This window comes from Anomaloglossus baeobatrachus, chromosome 8 (genome assembly GCF_048569485.1).
Source record: "Anomaloglossus baeobatrachus isolate aAnoBae1 chromosome 8, aAnoBae1.hap1, whole genome shotgun sequence".
NCBI lineage: Eukaryota > Metazoa > Chordata > Amphibia > Anura > Aromobatidae > Anomaloglossus > Anomaloglossus baeobatrachus.
The window spans coordinates 253,692,012-253,716,773 of NC_134360.1; the positions used below are offsets into that span (position 1 = coordinate 253,692,012).

Here is a 24,762-nt window from a genome sequence, read left to right on the forward strand (position 1 = left end):
ATACAGTCCCTTTTCATTCAGACGCCAACGGATTGTACGGGTTGACACTGTTGTGCCCTCGAACTGCAGGGCAGCTTGAACTTGTTTGGATGTTAGTCAAGGTTCTTTATCCACCATCCGCACAATCTTGCGTTGAAATCTCTCGTCAGTTTTTCTTTTCCTTCCACATCTAGGGAGGTTAGCCACAGTGCCATGGGCTTTACACTTCCTGATGACACTGCGCACCGTAGACACAGGAACTTTCAGGTCTTTGGAGATGGACTTGTAGCCTTGAGACTGCTCATGCTTCCTCACAATTTGGATTCTCAAGTCCTCAGACAGTTCTTTGGTCTTCTTTCTTTTCTCCATGCTCAATGTGGTGCACACAAGGACACAGGACGGAGGTTGCGTCAACTTTAATCCATGTCACCGGCTGCAAGTGTGATTTATTATTGCCAGCACCTGTTAGGTGCCACAGGTAAGTTACAGGAGCTGTTATTACACAAATTACAGAAGCATCACAGGATTTCTCAAACAGTGCCAATACTTTTGTCCACCCCCTTTTTATGCTTGGTGTGGAATTCTATACAATTTTTTTTTTTTCCATTGAAGACAAATTAAATGAAGATAATACCAAAGAATTTGGGATTGCAATCAATTTCAAGAAGAAACCGAGTCTCATCTGACAGAATTGGGTGGCACCGTGGCTCAGTGGTTAGCTCTGCAGTCTTGCAGCGCTGGAGTCCTGGGTTCAAATCACACCAAGGACACTATCTGCAAGGAGTTTGTATGTTCTCTCCGTGTTTGCGTGGGTTTCCTCCGGGTACTCCGGTTTCCTCCCACAATCCAAAGACATACAAATAGGGACTCTAGATTGTGAGCCCCAATGGGGACAGTGTTGCCAATGTATGTAAAGCGCTGTGGAATTAATAGCGCTTTATAAATGAATACAATTATTATTATGAATTGCAGGGGTGCCAATACTTTTGGCCAGCACTGTATGTGCACTTCCAAAGCATTCAAGCCCAGGTCTTCAGAGCTCCATTCTGAAGGTATCACAAGGAGTTGTTGCAGTTGTACCTCCAGTGATCAGAGAAGGCCACTTTACATGCTGTGATATCGCTAGCGAGTGTACACGTCCCCGTCGGTTGTGCGTCACGGGCAAATCGCTGCCCGTGGCGCACAAAATTGCGCGGACCCGTAACACTACTTACCTGCCTAGCGACGTCGCTGTGACCGGCGAACCGCTTCCTTTCTAAGGGGGTGGTTCGTTCAGCGTCACAGCGACGTCACTAAGCCGCCGCCCAGTCAAAGCAGAGGGCTGGAGATGAGCGGGACGTAACATCCCGCCCACCTCCTTCCTTCCTCATTGCCGGCGGCCGCAGGTAAGGTGAGGTTCCTCGCTCCTGCGGTGTCACACATAGCGATGTATGCTGCCGCAGGAACTACTAACAACATCGTACCTGCAGCAGCAGTGATAATAGGGAATAGGGGGACATGACACCGATGAGCGATTTTGCACGTTTTTGCGATGATTTAAAATCGCTCATAGGTCACACGCAACGACATCGCTAACGCGGCCGGATATGCGTCACAAATTCCGTGACCCCAACGACATCGCTTTAGCAATGTCGTAGCGTGTAAAGCGGCGTTAAGTTAATTCCGATCCATAGGATTGGGAATAGCTTGTAATTTTGGGAAAAAAAACTTTTAAAAGGAGCCTAAATCAGTCAGTGATGTAATTTGCTAAATGTCTAAACCAATCATGCCCGATAATCATCTACACTCTCCGGTTTCGGCAGGTCCTTCTCCGGTTTGTGTCTGACACAGTAGACCATTTCCAGCGTTAGCTGTGATTACAGCCGTGTTTAGGGGGGCTGACTGCTTATATCCTAGTTCAGCCAGCCCCGTCTGAAGTGATATGATAAAGTGACCATGCTATCATAGAGTTTTGGATGACTAGAGGAGGAAGAACAGTGAAAACTCAGACTTCAAGGCTGGATTTCAGAAAGGCAGATTTTAAGGGACTCAAAAAGAGGATAGCAGGGATTCAATGGCCGTATGTCCTTAAGGACAGAAATGTCCAGGAAGGATGGGACATCTTGAAAAATGAGATTCTCAAAGCGCAATCGTTAACAATCCCCATCTAAGGAAATCAGGATGGATGAACACAGAACTTAAACAGATGCTAAAAAGGAAGAAAGAAATGTTTATTAAATGGAAATAGGGCGGCATATCTAAAGAAGAATATAACACAGTCTGCAAAACCTGCAGGGCACACATCAGATTAGCCAAAGCTGATAATGAAATAAGGCTTGCAAGAGATGTCAAAAACAATAAAAAAGGACTTTGGAGTTATGTCAAAAATAAAAGAAAAGTCAAAGATGTTATAGGAATTTTACAGGATGAGAATGGTAAAGTTGTAAACAATGATGTTGAGAAGGCCAAACTTTTAAATTGTTATTTTGCATCTGTTTTCTCTGAAAAAGTAAAATCAACTGATCTTCACCGTTCTATTGTAGGATTAGAAGAATCCAGGCCATCAATAAACAAAGAGATGGTGAGGGAATACTTAGCTAACATTAATGAATTCAAATCCCCAGGACCAGATGAATTACACCCCAGAGTACTGAAGGAGATAGCAGAGGAAATATTAGAACCACTCTTCATAATTTTTGAAAATTCTTATAGAACAGGAGAAGTTCCAGAAGACTGGAGTAGAGCAAATGTTGTCCCGATCTTCAAAAAGGGGAAGAAGGTGACCCCGGGAACTACAGGCCTGTGAGCCTGACTTCCATACCAGGAAAGATCTCTGAACAAATTATTAAACAACATTTATGCAAGTACCTGGATGAGAATGAAGTGATTAACCAGAGCCAGCATGGGTTTGTAACAAATAAGTCATGTCAGACAAACTTAATTTCCTTCTATGACAAAACTTTACTTTCTTAGATTTCAAAACCTAAACATCCGAGGTGACCCCTACAGGTATGTATAGAATCAGCCTGATAGTGCCAGTATAGCACTGTATGTATAGAATCAGCCTGATAGTGCCAGTATAGCACTGTATGTATAGAATCAGCCTGATAGTGCTAGTATAGCACTGTATGTATAGAATCAGCCTGATAGTGCCAGTATAGCACTGTATGTATAGAATCAGCCTGATAGTGCCAGTATAGCACTGTATGTATAGAATCAGCCTGATAGTGCCAGTATAGTACTGTATGTACAGACTCAGCCTGATAGTGCCAGTATAGCACTGTATGTATAGAATCAGCCTGATAGCACCAGTATAGCACTGTATGTATAGAATCAGCCTGATAGTGCCAGTATAGTACTGTATGTATAGAATCAGCCTGATAGTGCCAGTATAGTACTGTATGTATAGACTCAGCCTGATAGTGCCAGTATAGCACTGTATGTATAGAATCAGCCTGATAGTGCCAGTATAGCACTGTATGTATAGAATCAGCCTGATAGTGCCAGTATAGCAATGTATGTATAGAATCAGCCTGATAGCGCCAGTATAGCACTGTATGTATAGAATCAGCCTGATAGCACCAGTATAGGACTGTATGTATAGAATCAGCCTGATAGTGCCAGTATAGCACTGTATGTATAGAATCAGCCTGATAGTGCCAGTATAGCACTGTATGTATAGAATCAGCCTGATAGCGCCAGTATAGCACTGTATGTATAGAATCAGCCTGATAGCACCAGTATAGGACTGTATGTATAGAATCAGCCTGATAGTGCAAGTATAGCACTGTATGTATAGAATCAGCCTGATAGCACCAGTATAGTACTGTATGTATAGACTCAGCCTGATAGTGCCAGTATAGCACTGTATGTATAGAATCAGCCTGATAGTGCCAGTATAGCACTGTATGTATAGAATCAGCCTGATAGCACCAGTATAGGACTGTATGTATAGAATCAGCCTGATAGCACCAGTATAGGACTGTATGTATAGAATCAGCCTGATAGTGCAAGTATAGCACTGTATGTATAGAATCAGCCTGATAGCACCAGTATAGTACTGTATGTATAGACTCAGCCTGATAGTGCCAGTATAGCACTGTATGTATAGAATCAGCCTGATAGTGCCAGTATAGCACTGTATTTATAGAATCAGCCTGATAGTGCCAGTATAGCTCTGTATGTATAGAATCAGCCTGATAGTGCCAGTATAGCACTGTATGTATAGAATCAGCCTGATAGTGCCAGTATAGCACTGTATGTATAGAATCAGCCTGATAGCACCAGTATAGGACTGTATGTATAGAATCAGCCTGATAGCACCAGTATAGGACTGTATGTATAGAATCAGCCTGATAGTGCAAGTATAGCACTGTATGTATAGAATCAGCCTGATAGCACCAGTATAGTACTGTATGTATAGACTCAGCCTGATAGTGCCAGTATAGCACTGTATGTATAGAATCAGCATGATAGTGCCAGTATAGCACTGTATGTATAGAATCAGCCTGATAGTGCCAGTATAGCTCTGTATGTATAGAATCAGCCTGATAGTGCCAGTATAGCACTGTATGTATAGAATCAGCCTGATAGTGCCAGTATAGCACTGTATGTATAGAATCAGCCTGATAGCACCAGTATAGTACTGTATGTATAGAATCAGCCTGATAGTGGCAGTATAGCTCTGTATGTATAGAATCAGCCTGATAGTGCCAGTATAGCTCTGTATGTATAGAATCAGCCTGATAGTGCCAGTATAGCACTGTATGTATAGAATCAGCCTGATAGTGCCAGTATAGCACTGTATGTATAGAATCAGCCTGATAGTGCCAGTATAGCACTGTATTTATAGAATCAGCCTGATAGTGCCAGTATAGCATTGTATGTATAGAATCAGCCTGATAGTACCAGTATAGCACTATATGTATAGAATCAGTCTGATAGCACCAGTATAGCACTGTATGTATAGAATCAGCCTGATAGTGCCAGTATAGCACTGTATGTATAGAATCAGCCTGATAGTGCCAGTATAGCACTGTATGTATAGACTCAGCCTGATAGTGCCAGTATAGCACTGCATGTATAGAATCAGCCTGATAGTGCCAGTATAGTACTGTATGTATAGACTCAGCCTGATAGTGCCAGTATAGCACTGTATGTATAGAATCAGCCTGATAGTTGCAGTATAGCACTGTATGTATAGAATCAGCCTGATAGTTGCAGTATAGCACTGTATGTATAGAATCAGCCTGATAGTGCCAGTATAGCACTGTATGTATAGAATCAGCCTGATAGTGCCAGTATAGCACTGTATGTATAGAATCAGCCTGATAGTGCCAGTATAGCACTGTATGTAAAGAATCAGCCTGGCTTTAGGTTATATACGAAAATCCTGGTGGTCGGTTCCCTTTAACATTGATTAATTTACTAATTTAAGATGCTTTATCAAGATTTATTTTTTTTTTTCGTTTAAACTGGGCAACCCCTTTAATTGCATAACCTAATGTTTTACTATTAATTACTTACAGGGGGTTGTATGGTATTAGAAAAACAAAGATTTTCTTCCAAAAACAAGAACTCCCCTGTCTGTTTATGCATGAAAGATTTATTAACTTTAATAGAGATGAGCTGCAATACCAAATTAAACCTGTGGACAGGTGGGGCGCTGTTCAATTCTATGAAACATTCAGCCTTTTTTTTTTTTTTTTTTTAAATACCTTGGACAATCCCATTAAAAATAGTCCAAATAATTGACTGGACATGAGAACTCAGCTTTATGGGATAAAAGCACCACGATGCTGCGAGTGAGGATGACAAACGATGGGTTGCAGATCAAAGAAATACTTTTGGAAAGTCCCCGATACAATTTAGCCAATCCGGATAATCAGGACAAGTTACAGTAACATTGGCCGCTGGATTTTTGGAGAATAATGCTTGAAGAACCGGAGCCTACTCCCTGCACCGAGACCTGGCTGGCTACAAAAAGTGATAAATCTGCGGGGATTAAAATAAACATCTTCTTTAATTAGACTCGGCATATTAATTCACAGTGTTAAAATTATTCCTTTGCTAAATAAACCAAAAAGTGCCCTTGTTAATGTGCAAAATGAGATTTCTGGGGGTCGGTCCTCTGTGTGAATCTCAGCTTCACTGTCACAGCTTGACGATATTCTGTAGACGCAGCCCCCCGTGCACTCCCCCGCGAGGAGACATGCTGCTGACAAGTCGTACAGGAGGCCGCCACGTCCGCCGGGAAACAAAGTCACAGTTATTTTTTAAATGATTTATAACAATATATGAATTATTTATGTTTTATTACATACCGTCAGATCCGAGCACCGGTACAGAGCGAGCGCACAGCAAAAGGGGCATGGCGCCACAACAGGGCAAAAAGTGAAAAAAATCATAAAGAAAAACCTTAATGACCAGATATGAACGGGCGGAAATGACCAATTTTATTTAATTCTTGTGTTTATTTTTTTGTCTCTGCATTTTAGTTGCCATAACCTTACCCATTCTTGCACTGAATGCGTGAGGTTTGTTGCTTTTTCCTCCATAAGGTAGAAAATTATTTATTTTCAGCGCTTTTTTGGAGGTTCAAGTAAATTACTAGGAATAAATATATATTATATATATACACACACACACACATATATACAGTATATATACACACACACATTATATATATATATATATATATATATATATATATACATACACACACACACATATACATACATTATGTATATAAAATATATATATATATATAAAAAAATATAAAAAAAATACATATACATATACATATATATATATATATATATATATATATTTTTTTTTTTTTGTAGTGATATTACTAAAGATGCACTTTTTTATGCTATTCGTTTTCCTATAAGGACCAGGAAGGACCAGATTCAGTTCTGCGTATTCTCCTCACCTACTTCCAAGAGCCGTAACTTTTTCATTTTTTTGTCCATGCACATTTATGGGGGGGGGGATAACGATAAGCTGAAATTTTTTTTATTGCTACTAAATGGAGTTCCAAACGACATTTTGAAAAGCTTTTTAATGAATTTTTTTTAGGAGGGTGAAGGATCCTCAAAAAACAGCAATTCTAGCGTTTTGATTCTTTTTTCTACTTTATGGTTATTACAGACATGGTGATTCCCAATATGTTTATTTTTTTATTTAGTTTTCTTTTGTTTTTTTTAAACTGGAGAAAAGTGGTGTGATTCAACTTTTTAGGTGCTTTCATTTACTTTTTAAGTGTAAAAAGTATATATATATATATATATATATATATATATATATATATATTAGTCCCCATGGGGGCCTTGACCCTACGATGTTTTATATGCTGCAATATAACTGTAATGCAGTATATACAGATAGTCACAATCCTCATTATTATTACAATCCTCAGCAAGCCCCCAGATATCATGGCCACCCATCACGGGACAGGAGCACACGGTCTATAGGTTACTGGTAAAAGCCAGTGATCAGTGCTAGGGGATGATCGGTGCAGTTAGAGGTAGATGCTGGTTTTGTAACACAGCCGGCATCTGCATTGTGTATAACAGGATCGCCTCCTGATCCCGCTTCCATACATCAGCAGCTATAGCATAATGAAGCTGGGAGGTATTAATAATAAATATTGTTTATTTTTTTGGCTTTTATCTATTTTTCTTAAAATCTAAACATCTGAGAGAACTAACCACAGGCATTCGGTGGATGTTGGCTTGTGCAAATCCTTCTATCACTTTATGTAATTCACACACACTGGAGGATCTTTAGATCAGGACTTTGTGGGGCCGATCATCACTTACAGGACTCATTTTTCTTTGTGGTGAAGATAGCGGTTAATGACATTGGCTGTATGTTTGGGGTCGTAGTCCTAATGTGGAATAAATTTGGAGCCAATCAGATGCCTCCCTGATGGCGTTAAATGAAGGATAAATATCTGCCTGTATTTCCCAGGATAGAAAACACCGTTAAGCGCGACCAAATGTCCAACTCAATTTGCTTCAATACATCCCCAAAATTGTTAGGACCCGCCACTGAGCTCCACTGTTCCTGCAGCCCCTCATTCTTGTGCCGTTCTACAGCCCTTCAGTGAATAAAGACCCTTCTGTTACAGCCATATATTTCACATTCTGACTTCTGCTGCCATTTTTCGTTCCCCGGTTCCTGTTTCACAGTTGATGTTACCATAGCGAAGACATGGATTTATTAGTCGTAACTCATTCATGAAGACCACTTCTGGTCGGACTCCTCTGAACTGTAGATGGAGGCATCGATGTCCTATTAGTTGCTTCCAGTTCTAAACTGATGGACACATTCTGATTTCAAAGGGATTTGTGATGCATCCTTCATCTGCTGCACTAAGTTCCTTTGGCCGACTACTGCCTTCAGCTTCTTGGTGCTTCTTCAAAAGTGCAAGAAGTGAACATCTTGATACTCCAATCTGCTTTGAAATCTTTGCCTGGTAGAGACCTGGCTGATGCACTATAACTACCTTGCATCATATAATGTGCTCCCTCTTGCCATGGTGTGACATGAAATGGCCTTCCACAACCTCAGTAGAGTTTAACTATTCCACACTCAGTTTTATGCCTCCCACACATCTGTTCCTGTTTCAGTTAATGCCTATTTTAACCTACATATGAAAAATGCTGATAGTGATCAACTAATTTGAATAATTGGATTCTCATACACCCGACTATAATCCTACAAAATCCCTGACTTTCTGCAAATCTACCTAGAAAAATTGAGCAGTTAAATAAGCAATGGCGATTCCAACAAATACTGATTGTAGTCAGATTTCTCTTTTCTTTACTTACCACTTTTACATTTGTGGATAATTATAAATAAACGGTTAACACTTCTATTTTGGAAGGCATTTTTAGTTTGCAGCATTTTTTTCCTCAGTGCTAAATATTTTCTATCTGCATGTGTTTGTTACATAGCATGTGCCCCAAGAGGGAAAAAGCATCTCAGTGGAACCTGACCTAGATTGCAGAAGCGCTAATGCACGGATCGCAAAAGATGCTCCCGCCAACTCCGCACCCGCACTGACTACCGACAGAAGACCATGGGGTTACAGATATGGGATATGCCATAAAAGTATGATAAATGCAAGTCCCCCCGCTGGGACCCATATTTATCTCCAGAAGAGGGCCCGGCAGTTACTGGAAAAGCGGCAATGTCTTCACGTCTCCATTCATTTCCAACGGAGGAGTCTGAAAACTCGAGTGTCCTTCTATTCCTTGACAGCAGCACTCAATTTTCTAGATGAATAGGAATCCCAGCAGATGGACACTTCATCTTACATTTATGGCGCATGCGTGGTCTTTAAAGGGAACCTGACCTAATACCACCACTTTCCTAACACCTATGCTGCATTATAAAAGGTTGTATATTATACCCTGACCTGTATATTCCCCAAAAACGTTTTGAATAGCTCCAGCGCTGTATGATAGTGAGACCGGTCCTGTCTGATGGGCGTCCTCGCAGCGGCTCCTATCCGGCATCCTCGTGATCAAATTTGCGTCATCCACATAGATGGACAAAATCTCGCACCTGCGCAGGCGCACTTTGCTTTGCCCTGCTGCACCTGAAACCTAACTGTGCATGCGTCGGCAGCAATCTGCAGCAGTGCAGAACAAAGTGCGCCTGCGCGAACCACGGTTTCCATGCGCAGGCACAACATTTTGTCCAGCTATGTGAATAACGCAAGGCATGTTATCCACATCAATCACATAGGGAGGACGGCGATCAGCAGCAAAGAGGAGGAATGGGAGCCGCTACAATGACGCCCATCGGACAGGACCGCGCACATCTCCATACAGCGCAGGAGCTATTCAATAGGTTTTATTGGTGATACACAGGGTCCCTTAATAAGGTTTTCTGTAAATAAAAACACACTTATCACAGCTCTAGTTGTAAAGCTTTCTTTGGGTATGTTCACACATTGCGTTTTCACCAAAATGAATAGAGACGATTACTCTCCCAGTAAAGTGAATGAGATCTCCGAAATCTTATACACTCGCGGCTTATTTTTTCTCTGCATAGTTGAAGCAGTTTGAGATCTGCAGGTGTCAGGTTTTTAGCATTTTTCACCCATTCTAGGAAATAGGGAAAAAAATCTAAAAAAAAAAGCATAAAAAATGTGGCAAAAAAAAAAAGTTTATTCTAAGCAGCGTTTTTCTTGCTAAGAGACATGTTTTTGGTGGAAAAAAAATTCTGCTGTAAATACTTTGTTTGCACACACCCTATGGCTATATTCACACAATGTGTTTTTGCTGCATTTTCTACCAGAAAACCTGCTTTCTTTGCAATAAAAAAAAACTGCATACAAAAAAACCCAGCATTTTTTTGATGCAGATATGTGTAGTTTAACTACACCACGTTTAAAGAGAACCTGTCAGGTTCAATATGTACCCAGAACCATGGACATATTAATCCCTGCCTAGCTGTCCCTGTATACACGAGCAGAAATAAAGAGATCTATAGAAAAAGGATTTCTAAAGATCCTTTAATATATGCTAATGAGGCCAGGGACTAGTCGCAAGGGCGTTCCTTCCCTTGGCTGGTCGGCCCATGTAGCATGGTAGCACAGCGCTGTGAGCATAATAATAATAATTTTCATTTCTATAGCGCCAACATATTCCGCAGCGCTTTACAGAGCATACTAACATGCTATTGAATAAGCAGCTCGCCGCACATACCTCACTTTTTATGGCGGCCGGTGGAGGATAAATGTGCACTGCACATGATTCGGAGACCCCGGGATTTCCGGTCATGCGCACTGTACCTCACTCAAGCTGGGAAGCTTACACTGTGTGCAGAATTATTAGGCAAGTTGTATTTTAGAGGATTTTTTTATTATTGATTACAACTATGTTCTCAATCAGCCCAAAATACTCAAATATCAAAGCTTAATATTTTGGCAGTTGGAGGGGTTTTCAGATTTGGCTCTCTTAGGAGGATCTGTTTGTGCAGGTAACTGTTACTGTGCAGAATTATTAGGCAACTTAATAAACACCAAATCTATTCCCATCTCACTTGTTTATTGTCACCAGGTAAACCAATATAACTGCACAACATTTCTGATGACACTCAGCAGCCGACCATCCATAGATTCTGTCATTGCTTGATCTGTTTACAATCCACATTGCGTGCAGCAGCCACCACAGACTCCAGACACTGCTCCCATAGGTGGACTGTTTCCCTCCCTGTAGATCTCACATTTTATGAGGGACCACAGGCTCTCTATGGGGTTCAGATCAGGTGAACAAGGGGGCCATGTCATTATTTTTTCATCTTTTAGACCTTTACTGGCCAGCCACGCTGTGGAGTAGTTGGATGAATGTGATGGAGCATAGTCCTGCAGGAAAATCATGTTTTTCTTGAACGATACCGACTTCTTCCTGTACCACTGCTTGAAGAAGTTGTCTTCCAGAAACTGGCAGTAGGTCTGGGAGTTGGGCTTCTCTCCATCCTCAACCAGAAAAGGTCCCACAAGTTGATCTTTGCTGATCCCAGCCCATACCAGTGCCCACCTCCACCTTGCTGGAGTCTGAGTCGGAGTGGAGCTCTCTGCCCTTTACTGATCCAGCCTCTGGCCCATCCATCTGCCCCATCAAGAGTCACTCTCATTTCATCAGTCCATAAAACCTTTGAAAAATCAGTCTTCAGATATATCTTGGCCCAGTTTTAAGGTTTTATCTTATGTTTCTTGGACAGAGGTGGTGGTTTTTCAGCCTTCCTTACCTTGGCCATGTCCCTGACTATGGCACACCTTGTGCTTTTTGATACTGCAGTAACATTGCAGCTCTGAAATATGGACAAACTGGTGGCAAATGGCATCTTGGCAGCTTCACGCTTGATTTTCCTCAATTCATGGGCAGTTATTTTGCGCCTTTTTTGCCCAGCAAGCTTCTTGCGACCCTGTTGGCTATTTGCCATGAAACGCTTAATTGCTCGGTGATCACGCTTCAAAAGTTTGGCAATTTCAAGACTGCTGCGTCCCTCTGCAAGACATCGCACAATATGGACTTTTCAGAGCCCGTCAACTCTCTCTTCTGACCCATTTTGCCAAAGGAAAGGAAGTTGCCTAATAATTAAGCACCCCTTATATAGGGTGTTGATGTCATTACACCGCACCCCTCCTCATTACAGAGAAGCACATCACCTGAGTTACTTCATTGGTAGTTGGCTCTCAGCCTATACAGCGCGGAGTAGGACGACATGTATAAAAAGCATCATGTGATCACAATACTCATCTGTCTAATTATTCTGCACACAGTGTACACCCGCCATCAATTTAGTGAGTATGATTGGAAGCCTCGGGTATTCCGGATAATGCGCAGTGCCCATCCAATCTCCACCGGCCGCCATGATGAAGAGTGAGGTATGTGCAGCGAAGCTGTGCATTCATTAGCCTGTTTGTACGCCCAAAGATAACTAGGATGGGATGCAGTTTGAAGTATATCACAGGCGCCATTTCATCTCTTTTTTGGAAAACCCATTAAAGTAGCATGTAGGAAAAAAAAACTGCCTGCCATCAAAAAGTGAGGGCAAGATGATCTCCTATGCACTGGTAGTAATTTATAGGCTTGGTGTCCCTTTAACAGGACTATTCTAGGATTGGTCATTTTTTTAGGGACACTTATGAATAATTATTAATAAAAAGTAGCTACAGGAGGATATAACACCGGGACACCAAAAACAAAAACATGGCATGGGATATTTTGGGAGCCGTTACTGAGCACTTGCCCATTTTGGCTAATAGATTATAATTGTAAGGATTCAATATTTTGCAAAATGGGCACAATGTTTTGACAGAAAAAAAACCCACCACATCTTGTTTACAACCTTTCCTTTTGTGGCTTTTTCCATCTACGCAAATGTGTTTTTTTGTTTATTTTGCATTCGCTTTAGAGAAATCTTTAGGAAAATGTAAGAAAAAAAACAATGATCACAGCTAAAAGAAACTGGGTAGTAAAAACAATGGAAAGGGATCCCAAAAGCTTGAAAAAGATGTAACACATTTTATACTTTTCGATTTTCAAATGTTTTTTTGGCCACAAAAAATAAAAACAAAACAAACAGCAAAATAATAAAATACTACACAAAAGTGTAGCAGCAGATACAAATCTCGCAGGGTGTATGTAACGCCTTATTTTGTGTGTTTTCTGCTCCGCTCCGTCCCCTCACCCCCGGGTTCACACGTCACCGGCATCATCTATCTGCGGGTCGCAGTCAGCAGCCGGCGGCTCATGTAGGGAGCCAGGAACTGCTCTCAACTGGATATATTAAGACTTATTATTTCCACAGCGCGCTTGATATAAGAAATGTTAGTAATTTGCACAGTAACAATGTCCCCCGGGGCAGGCCACGTCGTACTCCTGTATACTCGGCGGCAGAGGCTTTACAGACGCTCTCGTGCGGAACCGATCTCGCACCGTGTTGTGTGTGTCCGGCAGAGAATGCGCTCATGAAAAACAAGGCTTGTGTCTTATTCAAACAAGCTCTGCAAAGTATGCGGTGCTGGGGCCGGTCATAGACGCAGGCACGCGGAAGACCCCGAGAACCAGCTAACAAAATACTGCTGTTACAGGAGAGGGATGAGCCATGATTTATCATGGAATCGCCACCTTTATAAGAAGCTTGGATTGTTTTGCAGCCGTTTCGGCAGGGCACTGATCTTTACCGTCCGCTTGTAGTTGTTAGCTCCGAAGACTAATATAGCAACTTAAAACTAAAAGAAAACACTTAGGCTAGGTTCACACTTCCGTTAAATTGTATCAGTCACAATCCGCTGCTCTGGTAAACAACAGAATCCGTTTAGCGGATTCCGTTGTTCCCATAGACTTGTATGAGCGGCGGATTGTGACTGATGATGCTGCGTTGCACCCTCCGCCCGACTGATCAGTCGTGGAATAACTGACCGCGGGGCGGAAGGAACTTAGCCTGTAACATTTTTTGAGCAGCGCAATCCGTAGGCTCCCTGCCCCCGTAACCAGGATACACATCGGGTTACCAAGCAATGCGCTTTGGTTAGTTACCCGATATTTACACTGGTTACGTGTGCAGGGATCCAGCGCTAAGCGGTGTATGCTGGTAACCAGTGTAACTATCGGGTAACCAAGGAAAGTGCTTTGCTTTTAGTTACCCGATATTTACCCTGGATACGTGTGCAGGGAGCCCGACACTTCCCTGCTCGGCTCTGCCCCCTCCCGCACTCAGCATGTACACACACACACACACACACACACACACGTCCCCAGCCCTGCAGTCCCCGCGGCACTGACGTCCTCAACGCCACGGCCCCGTTCGGCTCCAACCACCTCGAAATCTGCCCCCTCGCGCTCCGCCCCCCGCATACAATGGAGTCCGAAAATGAATTCTGTTCTTTGTCATCCGTTGTACAACGCATCAGTCACATGCGTTAAGCAACACATGTGACTGATGCAAAACAACGGAAATGTGAACCTAGCCTTACACGGGTCAATTTGGTTAAAACGTGCATTGATTTATCTGTAAGTTGACCCGGGATCCTTTCCTGGTCAATTTACACAGGCCGAGGAAAACCGATGGGAGCGGAACTATCGCGGACCCCACTCAGCAAAACGCGGATGGTAGAATATCACCGGTTTTCATTAGTGATGCCAATAATATAGATTTTTCTGCCAGGATAAACGATCTGATCACCCGACGAACAAGCGTTCGGTAAAGGGAACCTGTCCGGTCCAATATGCAGCCAGAACCACGAGCAGTTCTGGGTGTATATTGCTAATCCCTGCCTAATAGTCCCTTTATAGACTAGCATAGATAAAGAGATCCTTAGAAAAAGTATTTCTAAAGATCCTTTATGATATGCTAATGAGTGCAGGGACTAGTTGCAGGAACATTAGATCCCTTGGCTAGTCAGCCCTCTTTTGTGTAAGCATGTCCCTGTGGGCGTGCTATATGCTAATGAATGTGCAGCGTCAGAGGATGGTCGCGCTCCCCTCTCCGCTGCCACCGTGCCCGATGCTGGATTTTGCTCAGTGCGCATGATCCTCTCACTTCCGGTCATGCGCACTATGAAGCTGGGTGTACACGTCCTGGCTTCAGACTGGTGTAATGCGGATGACCGGAAGTGCCGAGGACTTCTGATCATGCGCACTGACCCTATGCTCGGCGTTCTGAGGCGGTGCAAAAGACACAGGTACGCGCATCACTGCTGATGATGACGCTGGGTAATGGACATTGAACAGCATGTTATCAAAAAGCTAAGAGGGCGGAATGAGCACAGGAAGTAACGCCCTTGTGACTAGTCCCTGCGCTCATTAGCATATCATAAAGGATCTTTAGAAATATTTTCTCTAAAGATCTCTTTACCTATGATACTAGATACAGGGACTAGTAGGCAGGGATTAGCGATATCCACCCAGAACTGCTCGTGGCTCTGGGTGATTATTGGACCTGACAAGTTCCCTTTAAAGCAATCACAAGCAGATTCAGAGGAGCTGATAATTGTAACCTACGGTCGTTCACAGAATATTAGCCAAAAATAGGCATTAAAGGGTATCGGTCACAAGGTTTTGCTACCTAATAAAAGAGCAGTAAAATGTAGGGGCAGAGATCCTGATTCCAGCGATGTGTCACTACTGCTTGCTGCAAGTTTTATCTCCTGCAAATCTCCCAGTTCTATGAATGCTGAGCTCTATAACTCAACCCACACCACTGATTGGCAACTGTGTACAATGTGCATAGGCAGAAAGATGCCAATCAGTGGTGCTGGTGGGGTTATACAAACCTCATGCTAAATTGCACCAGGTTTACTAGTCTCTAATGATAATCTTCTGCTGATAAAACAGTGATTGTATCAAGACTACTGCAAATAGCACAGTAAGTGACACATTGCTGGAATCAGGGTCTCTGTCTGTACATTAGGCCACTCTCAGGTTAGGTGGCAAAAACCTGGTGACAGATTCCAATCTGAACAGCCGGGTTCTTGGAATGACGCTCACGTGCACACTTATAATACAGATAAAGGGAAACTTACGCTGTCGCTTTGAGCAGATGGAGGCCATCCTTCCCAAACTTGATGGCGGACAGGGATACTGGTGAGATCGTACACGTTTCTTTTCACCTGGTGAATAAAATGAAAATAGTCAAATCACACAACTGAAACAGAACATGGGGGCAGGACAGTGGGTGGTCGCGTTCGCTCAATATTTCATGGAAAAATTGGAATTCTAATGTTTTTTAGGTTTTAAAAACTGTTGTAAAACTGCTGATTTGTCAGTAGCTTTTCCTCCGCGCGCCCCATCCCCCGAGCCTGCATGTGCTCTGAACGGGGAACGAGCAGCAAGTCACTGTTAGATAACTCTGCCAGCGGCTTACCTCCCCTGACAAGTAAAGGACTGGGCATGTTGAAATCAAACAGCCCAATCCTTCTTTTCTCCTATGAGCTGCTGTCATGGTAAGTTGGTTTTCTGATTTAACTGAAATTAGTGGGTTCAGTTAACATAAATCTATTGTTTATCTGCACTCACCCTTTGGCGTTTTCATCTTTTTTTGGCGTCTCTTGTTCTGTGGCGCCATCTTGCGCCTGTGACTACTGACTGGTCGGAAATCAGAAGTTATGTCACAAGTTCCCTATAAAAGTCTAGAAGAGCCAGAATGAGGCTCCCATAGAGTTGTATTGATTTGTTAGCTCTGGAGCTCCATGAGGCAGGTCACAAATCGCCGGAGCTGCAGTCCTAACAAATGAAGACGCTGGAGGGCGAGGTATGAGACCGGGGATAGGGGATTTAAAGCACCACTCCAGTGCTAAAAATATAGATAATATTTTTAGTATGATACATAAATGTATATTAGAGGTATATAAATAGTATCTTTTATTTATATATATATATATATATATATATATATATATATTAGATATATATACACACACATTTTATATATATATATATATATATATATATATATATATATATATATATATATATATATATATATATATATATATATTAGATATATATACACACATTATATAGATATATATATATATATATATATATATATATATATATATACACACACACACACACATTGTATATATATGTACATACATTTTTTTATATATATATTGTACATACACAATGAAAACTATACAAGAATTACAAAGTTTATGAAAGAAAATTGCACATTTTTTGATAATACATTAAATAAACATTGTTTTGCTTAAATTGGAAAAGTGGCTTAAAAAATAAATTTCCCTACAGCATTATATTTTTGTAATTATTATAGTGATATAAACAAAGACAATATATAGATATGTAGAATATAAGTAATCACTTTTGGTGATGAAGCAGTGGCTGCACGTGGCGCTACGGTAGACCGCACAATTACCGTCCCGCCGGCGCTGCTGTGGACACGTGTTAATTGCCCTCCGCTGTGGATGACCCTGCATGACCAGTGTATTTACAGAGCAAGGTCAATGAAGTCCATGTATATAGAGGAAGGTCAAGCAATATGGTCCTGCGTGACCCCTGAAGAAGAAAGAAAAGCCGAGGGACATTCACCGCACAAACGATAAGACCTATTCAAAGTGCGGGAACATCGCAGACGCAGGCGTGTAACTTTATGGGATTTACCTTCTTAGATGTATAAGGAACAAGACCGGCTTCCTTACTGAGGGATCACAGAGTCTCATATCCAAACTGAGCCGAATAAGACTGAAATAAGACTGCAGAGAGGTTACCAAGAAATGTTAATGGGGACATCCCACCACTGCCCCCCTGGGCGCCAGATACCATACCTTATCAATAATGATGGGCGAACATGAATTGTTAAGTTTGGGGTCCGTGCATGGACGCGTTTTTCTGCCAGGAAATGCAGATTTGGTGCAGAAATTTCTCAACGTGTGCACGTAGCTTAATCCGGTAATTCAGCATTAAGTTCAATGAGTTCACCTCAGGTCAGTTCACCTAAGGTCACAGCTGGGGTATCATGGGAACCGACAGCTGTGACCTCAGGTGAACTCACTGACATCACCGCTCTCACAGCTGCAGCTCAGTCAGTGTGTCCCGCAGGCCGCAGTGATCGGTCATGTTTTCTAAAGTGACTGCGAACTGCGACCTCAGGCTGTAGCAGAGCCGGAAACATCATGGGACAATGTGTTGTGGATTAGGTTGGACCTGCAGGGATTTTTAGGGTATTAATAAATTGGAGAAATCTGCGCGGAAACTGGGTAAGTATAATTGTTTGGCTTTAATCTCCATTTGACTTACATTTGTAGCCCCCTAGCTCTTACTAACATCATTCTATAGCACTAAAGTGCTGGTCATCAAAGACATATGGGTTTGGGGGTCCAGGCTCAAGGTTGGGTCAAGGTTGGTCCTGAACAGGACTTGGCAAACCCGAACATGTGAGGGTTCGCTCATCTTTACTTATCAATAAAGGGGTTGAGTGATGGCATTGATCGGCGGAGGTCTGGACCCGCACTGATCGTCAGAAGGGTGAATCCTTACCCCCCCCTTAGAATGGAGCAGCATCGGTCACTCCATCCTAACAGTTTTTTGTTCTCCTGATCTGTGCAGGTCCCAGCGGTCGGACCCCCACTGATCAATAAAATATTACCATCAAAAAGCACATGAACTGAAGAAGGTCAATATGTCGTTATGGCCGAAACGTATTTATCCTAAACGCTGGACCTACAGTATTACACAATGAATCTTGTTTACCCACCTTATTGGGAGCGCTCGGTTATATTCTACGAAGCTCTGGGTGGGTGATCACGCGTTTTCACCGGGCAATCCCTTTAAACAATGCACAGCCATGCTGCTTATTTAATATTTAAGAAGAAAAACTTTGTTCCAGCACATACGGAGTCTAAACTTCTTTTATTAGAAAAATATGGTAAAAAACACACACGGATGGTAGGTGAAAAAACAGCAAACTGGCCCCAGAAACACCGGTTTACGCGTTTCGAGGCGTGCGCCTCTTCATCATAACCAGCTAAGTAATGCAGTCAAATAATGTCCAGATATTACTGCCACATATAGCCTTTATAATACCACTATATGGTGCTCAAAACTATGCAAGGAGTACAGAAATAAGGTATCCAGCAGCGGCATCCGGTAGTATAAGAAATAAATCCTATATTTAATCCATTTAAAAATACAGGGCTTTAAAAAGACAGACAGGGGCGCAGTTCAGAGTAATAAGGATTTCTCCGAAACGCGTCCCTGTCTTTTTAAATGGATTAAAGATTTATTTTTTATACTACCGTATTCCGCTGCTGGATACCATTTTTTCTGTACTCCTTGTGAATGTGTCCTTGCACCGTCCGGTAAGTCTGGCTTTCTGAAGGACCAGGTGAGCGGAATATACTTTTTCTTGTTTTTGCTCAAACCTATGCAGTAACCAAATAATAATACTTTAAAAGGAATCTGTCAGCAGGGTTTTGCCATCATCTCAGAGAGCAAAACAATCTAGACAAAGAGACTCTGAATCCAACCATGTACTACTTAGATTACTGGGTGCAGCGGTTCTGACATGATCCGAGGTATTACATTTAGTCATGTAGCAGAGCGGAGAGCGCTGCTCCCGCCCACACCCGGCTCTCTATGGAGATTGTACGTTGACAGTGAGGTGTCAATCTCAGGAAGGGGCGTGCCGGACTACTATAAGAGTGACATTGTAGTCCAGCAATGACAATCACTAGGTGATAAAGCCTTTAGGTTAAGTAAACAACAGCAAACAGCCTGATAAGAGAAGCACAGTTGATTTTTGTTTTTTAACCCCTACAGCATGCTGTTCTCAGATTACATAACAAAATCCTGCCGACAGATTCCCTTTAATGAGAATTTTGATTTAATCCCTGGTTTTTCATCCTTGTAAATATACAATAGACCCTATAACTTTGTTAGCATCCTTTTTTTTCGAGGCGATACAATCTCGAATTACAGAACGCATCCCCAATAATCCTGACCACCAAGGATGAAAAACCTTGTATTTGCCAGTAAGGAGGCGGGGACATGGCTGTCTCTACGTCTTCCTCCCAGGGGGTCTGAGACGATGACCCCCTCTGTATCCGTGCTGTGGTCGGTGTAATGTCAGCCGGTGAGCAACGATCATTCATTATCCACAAAAAGGAATGGAAATAGCAGCGAGGTCTGTGACCCCGACAAACACCTGTGAGCGCCCCCCGGGGTCATCTGTGATTATTTCATTAGTTTTGGGCAATCAGGGGCTATAGAGGGGATTAACACCAATCCCTACTTCATTGCATCCAGCACAAGTCTCTTAATGAAGCCTCTGCTTAACAAACAGCAATCTCAGCCAGACCGTCCGATAAGACCAAGGTATAGAGAATATTAAGGAGCGGGATTTCCGATACGTGGATTAATGAGGCGCAGGATTACACTACATTATATTTTATATCTTATTAAGTGGCACAAACGCATTGTAAGATCTTCACAAGTGATTTGCACAATAATGGCCCTCCGGCCTCCAGGGGTGTAGCCGGGGATACTCTGGTTTGGGTCTTTTGACATCACATTTATTTAATATACCGATTAGGAATAATACACATTAAAGAGAATCTGCCAGCAGGTTTTTGTTGAGACCCTGATTCCAGAGATGTCACTTGTTGGTCTGCCGGCTGTTATTTTCATACAATCCCTGTTTATACTGCTGCAGATCTAGCAGTGCTCAGAATGCTGAGCTGTGTATAACCCCCCCTGCATGGCACGTTAGGTACGGGGAAGTACCAAGGGAACAGCAAAAAAGGTGTCTAGAGAAAGGGAAGATGGTGACCCCCTGACCAACCTACCGCTGGTCCCTGGGGTCCCTCACCACCCTAGATAGGTTCTGCACCTATGCCCCGAGCCGCATACCTGACCCTAGGTATCCCTAGTGCTGGACCCTAAACAGGGAATGGATGGGATGAGCTCTTTGTTAACCCCTCTAAACACTAAAGGAAGACACAAGGAGGAAAAGCATGAACTACTTATCTACAGATGACACAGGCAGAAGTTCAGCCAAGTTTCAGCAACGATACCACAGAGGAGTACAAGCCACCTGCTTGCAACCAAGGTTTGAATGAACTGAAAAATATCACCAGCACCACTCCAAGGAAAAAAGGAAGGAAGGAAGGAAGGGGTATTTCAGCACCAAGGAAATACTGATGATCAGCAGCTGGGTGGAAGGCGAGCTCCTGCTGGGTCCAAAAGGGTTAGAGATGAATCCAGCAGGAAAGCAGCCTATACCAATGATACTGACAGCAGGAACAATGGAAAGTCAGGGAGCATTTTGTGCAGCCAAATGCTGTGACGTTTTATGGCCAGAAGTCACATGACTGTCTTTCACCCATCACACACGACCACTGATTGGCAGCTTTCTTTGTACACTCTGCATAGGCAGAAAGCTGCTAATTAGTGGCATGGATGGGGTTACACAGAGCAGTTGACTAGGAGGCACGAGACACCTAGTCCTGTAGTGAAAATATCCTGCTGATAAAACACTAATTTTATCGACACAGCAAAAACATAGCTCATTAAGTCACAACTCGCTGGAGTCAGGGTCTCAGCCCGTACATCATGCTGCTCTCAGATGACAGAAAAAAAACTGCTGACAGATTCCCTTTAATTTCCACGCCGGTGTTTTGTTATTCTTTATTTTACCGCTGGAGTAGTGTTTTTATTCTAAGGTCCCTTACCCTAATCTTATACTTACCCACCGCTGTCTTCACCTTTAATCACCGCTGCTCCCTTCGGTCTTCTGCAATTTGTGACCTGACTGATCTTTCCAGTGTTTCATGGAGCCCGCCGAAGGTCATTTTTCAATACAAATCTATGCGAGCCTCGTTCTTGCTCTCATAGACTTGTATTGAGAGCTTGTGACCAATACCTCTGACTTCTGGACCGGAATGGTGCCAATAAAAAGGTGAAGACGTTGGCAGGTAAGTATAAAACTAGGGTCAGGGACCTTGGATTAGAAGAACCACTCAAGCGCAGAAAAAACTAACACTGGTGTGGTGCTTTACACATATGCCTATAGCGAGTGTCACACAGAGACATATATCATCCATTAGTCAATGGTGATCCGCGATGTATCCCACTGTTTAGGCCTAAAACTAGGGTAACTTCAGCCACCAAACAAAGGCTATAGTGTGCAATAATACTGCCAGGTACAGACCACCATATGCTCAACAACAAGCAAAATCCATACAGCACCTGCTTAAAGGGAACCTGTCAGAAGACTTGGGCCCTATAAGCTGCGGCCACCACCAGTGAGCTCTTATATACAGCATTCTAATATACTGTATATAAGAGCCCAGGCCGCTATGTAGAATGTAAAAATCACTTTATAATACTCACCTAGGAGGTTGCTCCGGTGCATCTCGGTTAGATGGGTGTCTGTTCTCCGATACCGGCGTCTCCTCTTTCGGCCATCTTTGTCCTCCTTCTTCTGAAGTCGGCATGCATGACGCATCCTACGTCATCCACACAGGACGGCATTGTGCTCCTGCGTAGGTGCACTTTGATCTACCTTGCTTAGGGCAGTACTGTAATGCGCAGGCGCTAGGAAAGGTTAAAGACCACCCACACATGCGCACTACAATACTTTGCAGATTATAGTGCGCCTGCGCACAACCGCAATGCCGGCATGTGCGGATGATGCAGGACACGTCATCCATACTGGGCTGGGTAGAAGGAGGACAGCGATCGCTGCAGACAGGAGGCGTCGGACCGGAGAACAGCGACACCCTTCGGATCGGAGCACCCCCTTAGGTGAGTATAATAATAGTGATTTCTATGTTCTACACAGCGGCCTGGGCTCTTATACACAGTATTCTGGAACGCAGTATATAAGAGCCCACTGGTGGTGGCCGCAGCTTATAGGGGACAGATCTGGTGACAGGTTCCCTTTAAACTGGTGGCATTATCTATCAACATGCCATAACTGGATGAGAAGGTAATACCCCTTTCGCCCACCCTTCAAACCTCAGTCCAGGGATGTAAGAGTTAAAAAAAGCTCCCCCAAGAAGCAGATTCCCCACATTCCTCTGGGCTGGGAATCGCACCATTATGAAATGAACAGTGGTCGCCTCTTCTATTAACTTATCGGCAGCGGCCCGGATTTCAATCACATTCCTGGGCTATCGAGAGCTTGAAAGGCCTCATCTTGTTATAGTGTTGTGTTGGTATAAAGCACGATGCCAAACTGATGTGCCGCACAAAAGTGATCAAAGATCCGCTCATGTTTGCCGGCGAGCGCGTATTCTCCGCGCTTATTCTAGCACAGTGACCCCTGATTAACAGCTTATCTGAAAGAACACCAGTTATCACAGGCGGCCCCCGCGGTGAGCCCGCCATACACAGCATTTTAGGTAATGTTTGATGAAACCAATTCATGGGGATAACTAGTTTGTTTTGAGGAGATGCCAGCCCTGCCCGCTCTCGCTTCACATTTATCACTTACTAAAGAAACATGCTATTGTCCCGGGATTCGGGGGGGTGGCGCGGCATTAAGGATGGAATTTCATGTATCAATTTGCTGGAGGGTTCAAAAACACTGAAGATGGCCGAGGTTCATTGAAAGATCAGCGCCGGTTATTGTAGACAGCCAACACCTTGGGCAACATTGCCCCTACAATAAGCGGCACTCGAATTACTAAAGTCGTAACGTGGATCACATCGTCCAGAACAGACCGTACCCACCCAATCTTTCCAAACTCATTTCTATAGAAACTCCGGGGAAAGCAAGAGCTCAAAACTCAGAGATACTTCTCAGAAAAGGGATCTTTCCATCCAAGGGTCTCCAAAAGAAGGAGCAGAGTCCCCCGAGCCCGGGCGGTAGACCCATCCTGTTATTTGTTGCTTATGTTGGCGGACTCTGAGTACTTTTTGGAAATAATCCATTACCAGGTGATTCTTGGACATCACAAATATTATTCTGACCCGAGCGCTCTTATGTATGGGGGAGAGTCAAGAAAAACAGCCCTCAATCGAAAAATTATTAAGTATTGTGTCTGGAAAGCTTAAGTGTTCAGTCCTGTCTGACATCTGTAAACTAATCGGATTACATATAAAAAAAAAAAAAAAAAAAAAATTTTGGTTTATCGACATCAAGGCTAAAGATAAGGATCCCATATGCCTTAAATGTTTGCCAAACTCACCGATTTCAGCCGACCACCTGATCCATATGGGCGCCTCCCAACTATCCTCTCAATTATGACATTGGGGGATAGAATGATGTTGAAGTTAAAATTTTAATGCCCAGTCCTTTGATTTCAGGGGAGATTGCCAATGATAGCGTGGTGTGATCGCGATCCTCTTCTCCCTCCAGAGCGGTCTGATCGCGATCCTCTTCTCCCTCCAGAGCATTCTGATCGCGATCCTCTTCTCCCTCCAGAGCGGTCTGATCGCGATCCTCTTCTCCCTCTAGAGCGGTCTGATCGCGATCCTCTTCTCCCTCCAGAGCGGTCTGATCGCGATCCTCTTCTCCCTCCAGAGCGGTCTGATCGCGATCCTCTTCTCCCTCCAGAGCGGTCTGATCGCGATCCTCTTCTCCCTCCAGAGCGGTCTGATTGCGATCCTCTTCTCCCTCCAGAGCGGTCTGATCGCGATCCTCTTCTCCCTCCAGAGCGGTCTGATCGCGATCCTCTTCTCCCTCCAGAGCGGTCCGATCGCGATCCTCTTCTCCCTCCAGAGCGGAGTGCTCCAGTTTATGTAGAAGTCGGGGAACAGAACCGTCAGATATCTCGATTGTATGTCAAAGTTACCAACATGACTTCCAACT

The 24,762-nt window shown here is 43.2% G+C and overlaps 1 protein-coding gene across 1 annotated transcript in view; it reads right to left on the minus strand.

Moving 5' to 3' along the window:
- Positions 1-24,762, minus strand: part of FAF1 (Fas associated factor 1) — a 330,141-nt gene that overhangs the window by 178,547 nt on the left and 126,832 nt on the right. The window contains exon 8 of the mRNA XM_075320555.1: positions 16,010-16,096. Within this exon, the coding sequence (XP_075176670.1) occupies positions 16,010-16,096 (87 nt within the window). The remainder of the gene's footprint in view (positions 1-16,009; positions 16,097-24,762) is intronic.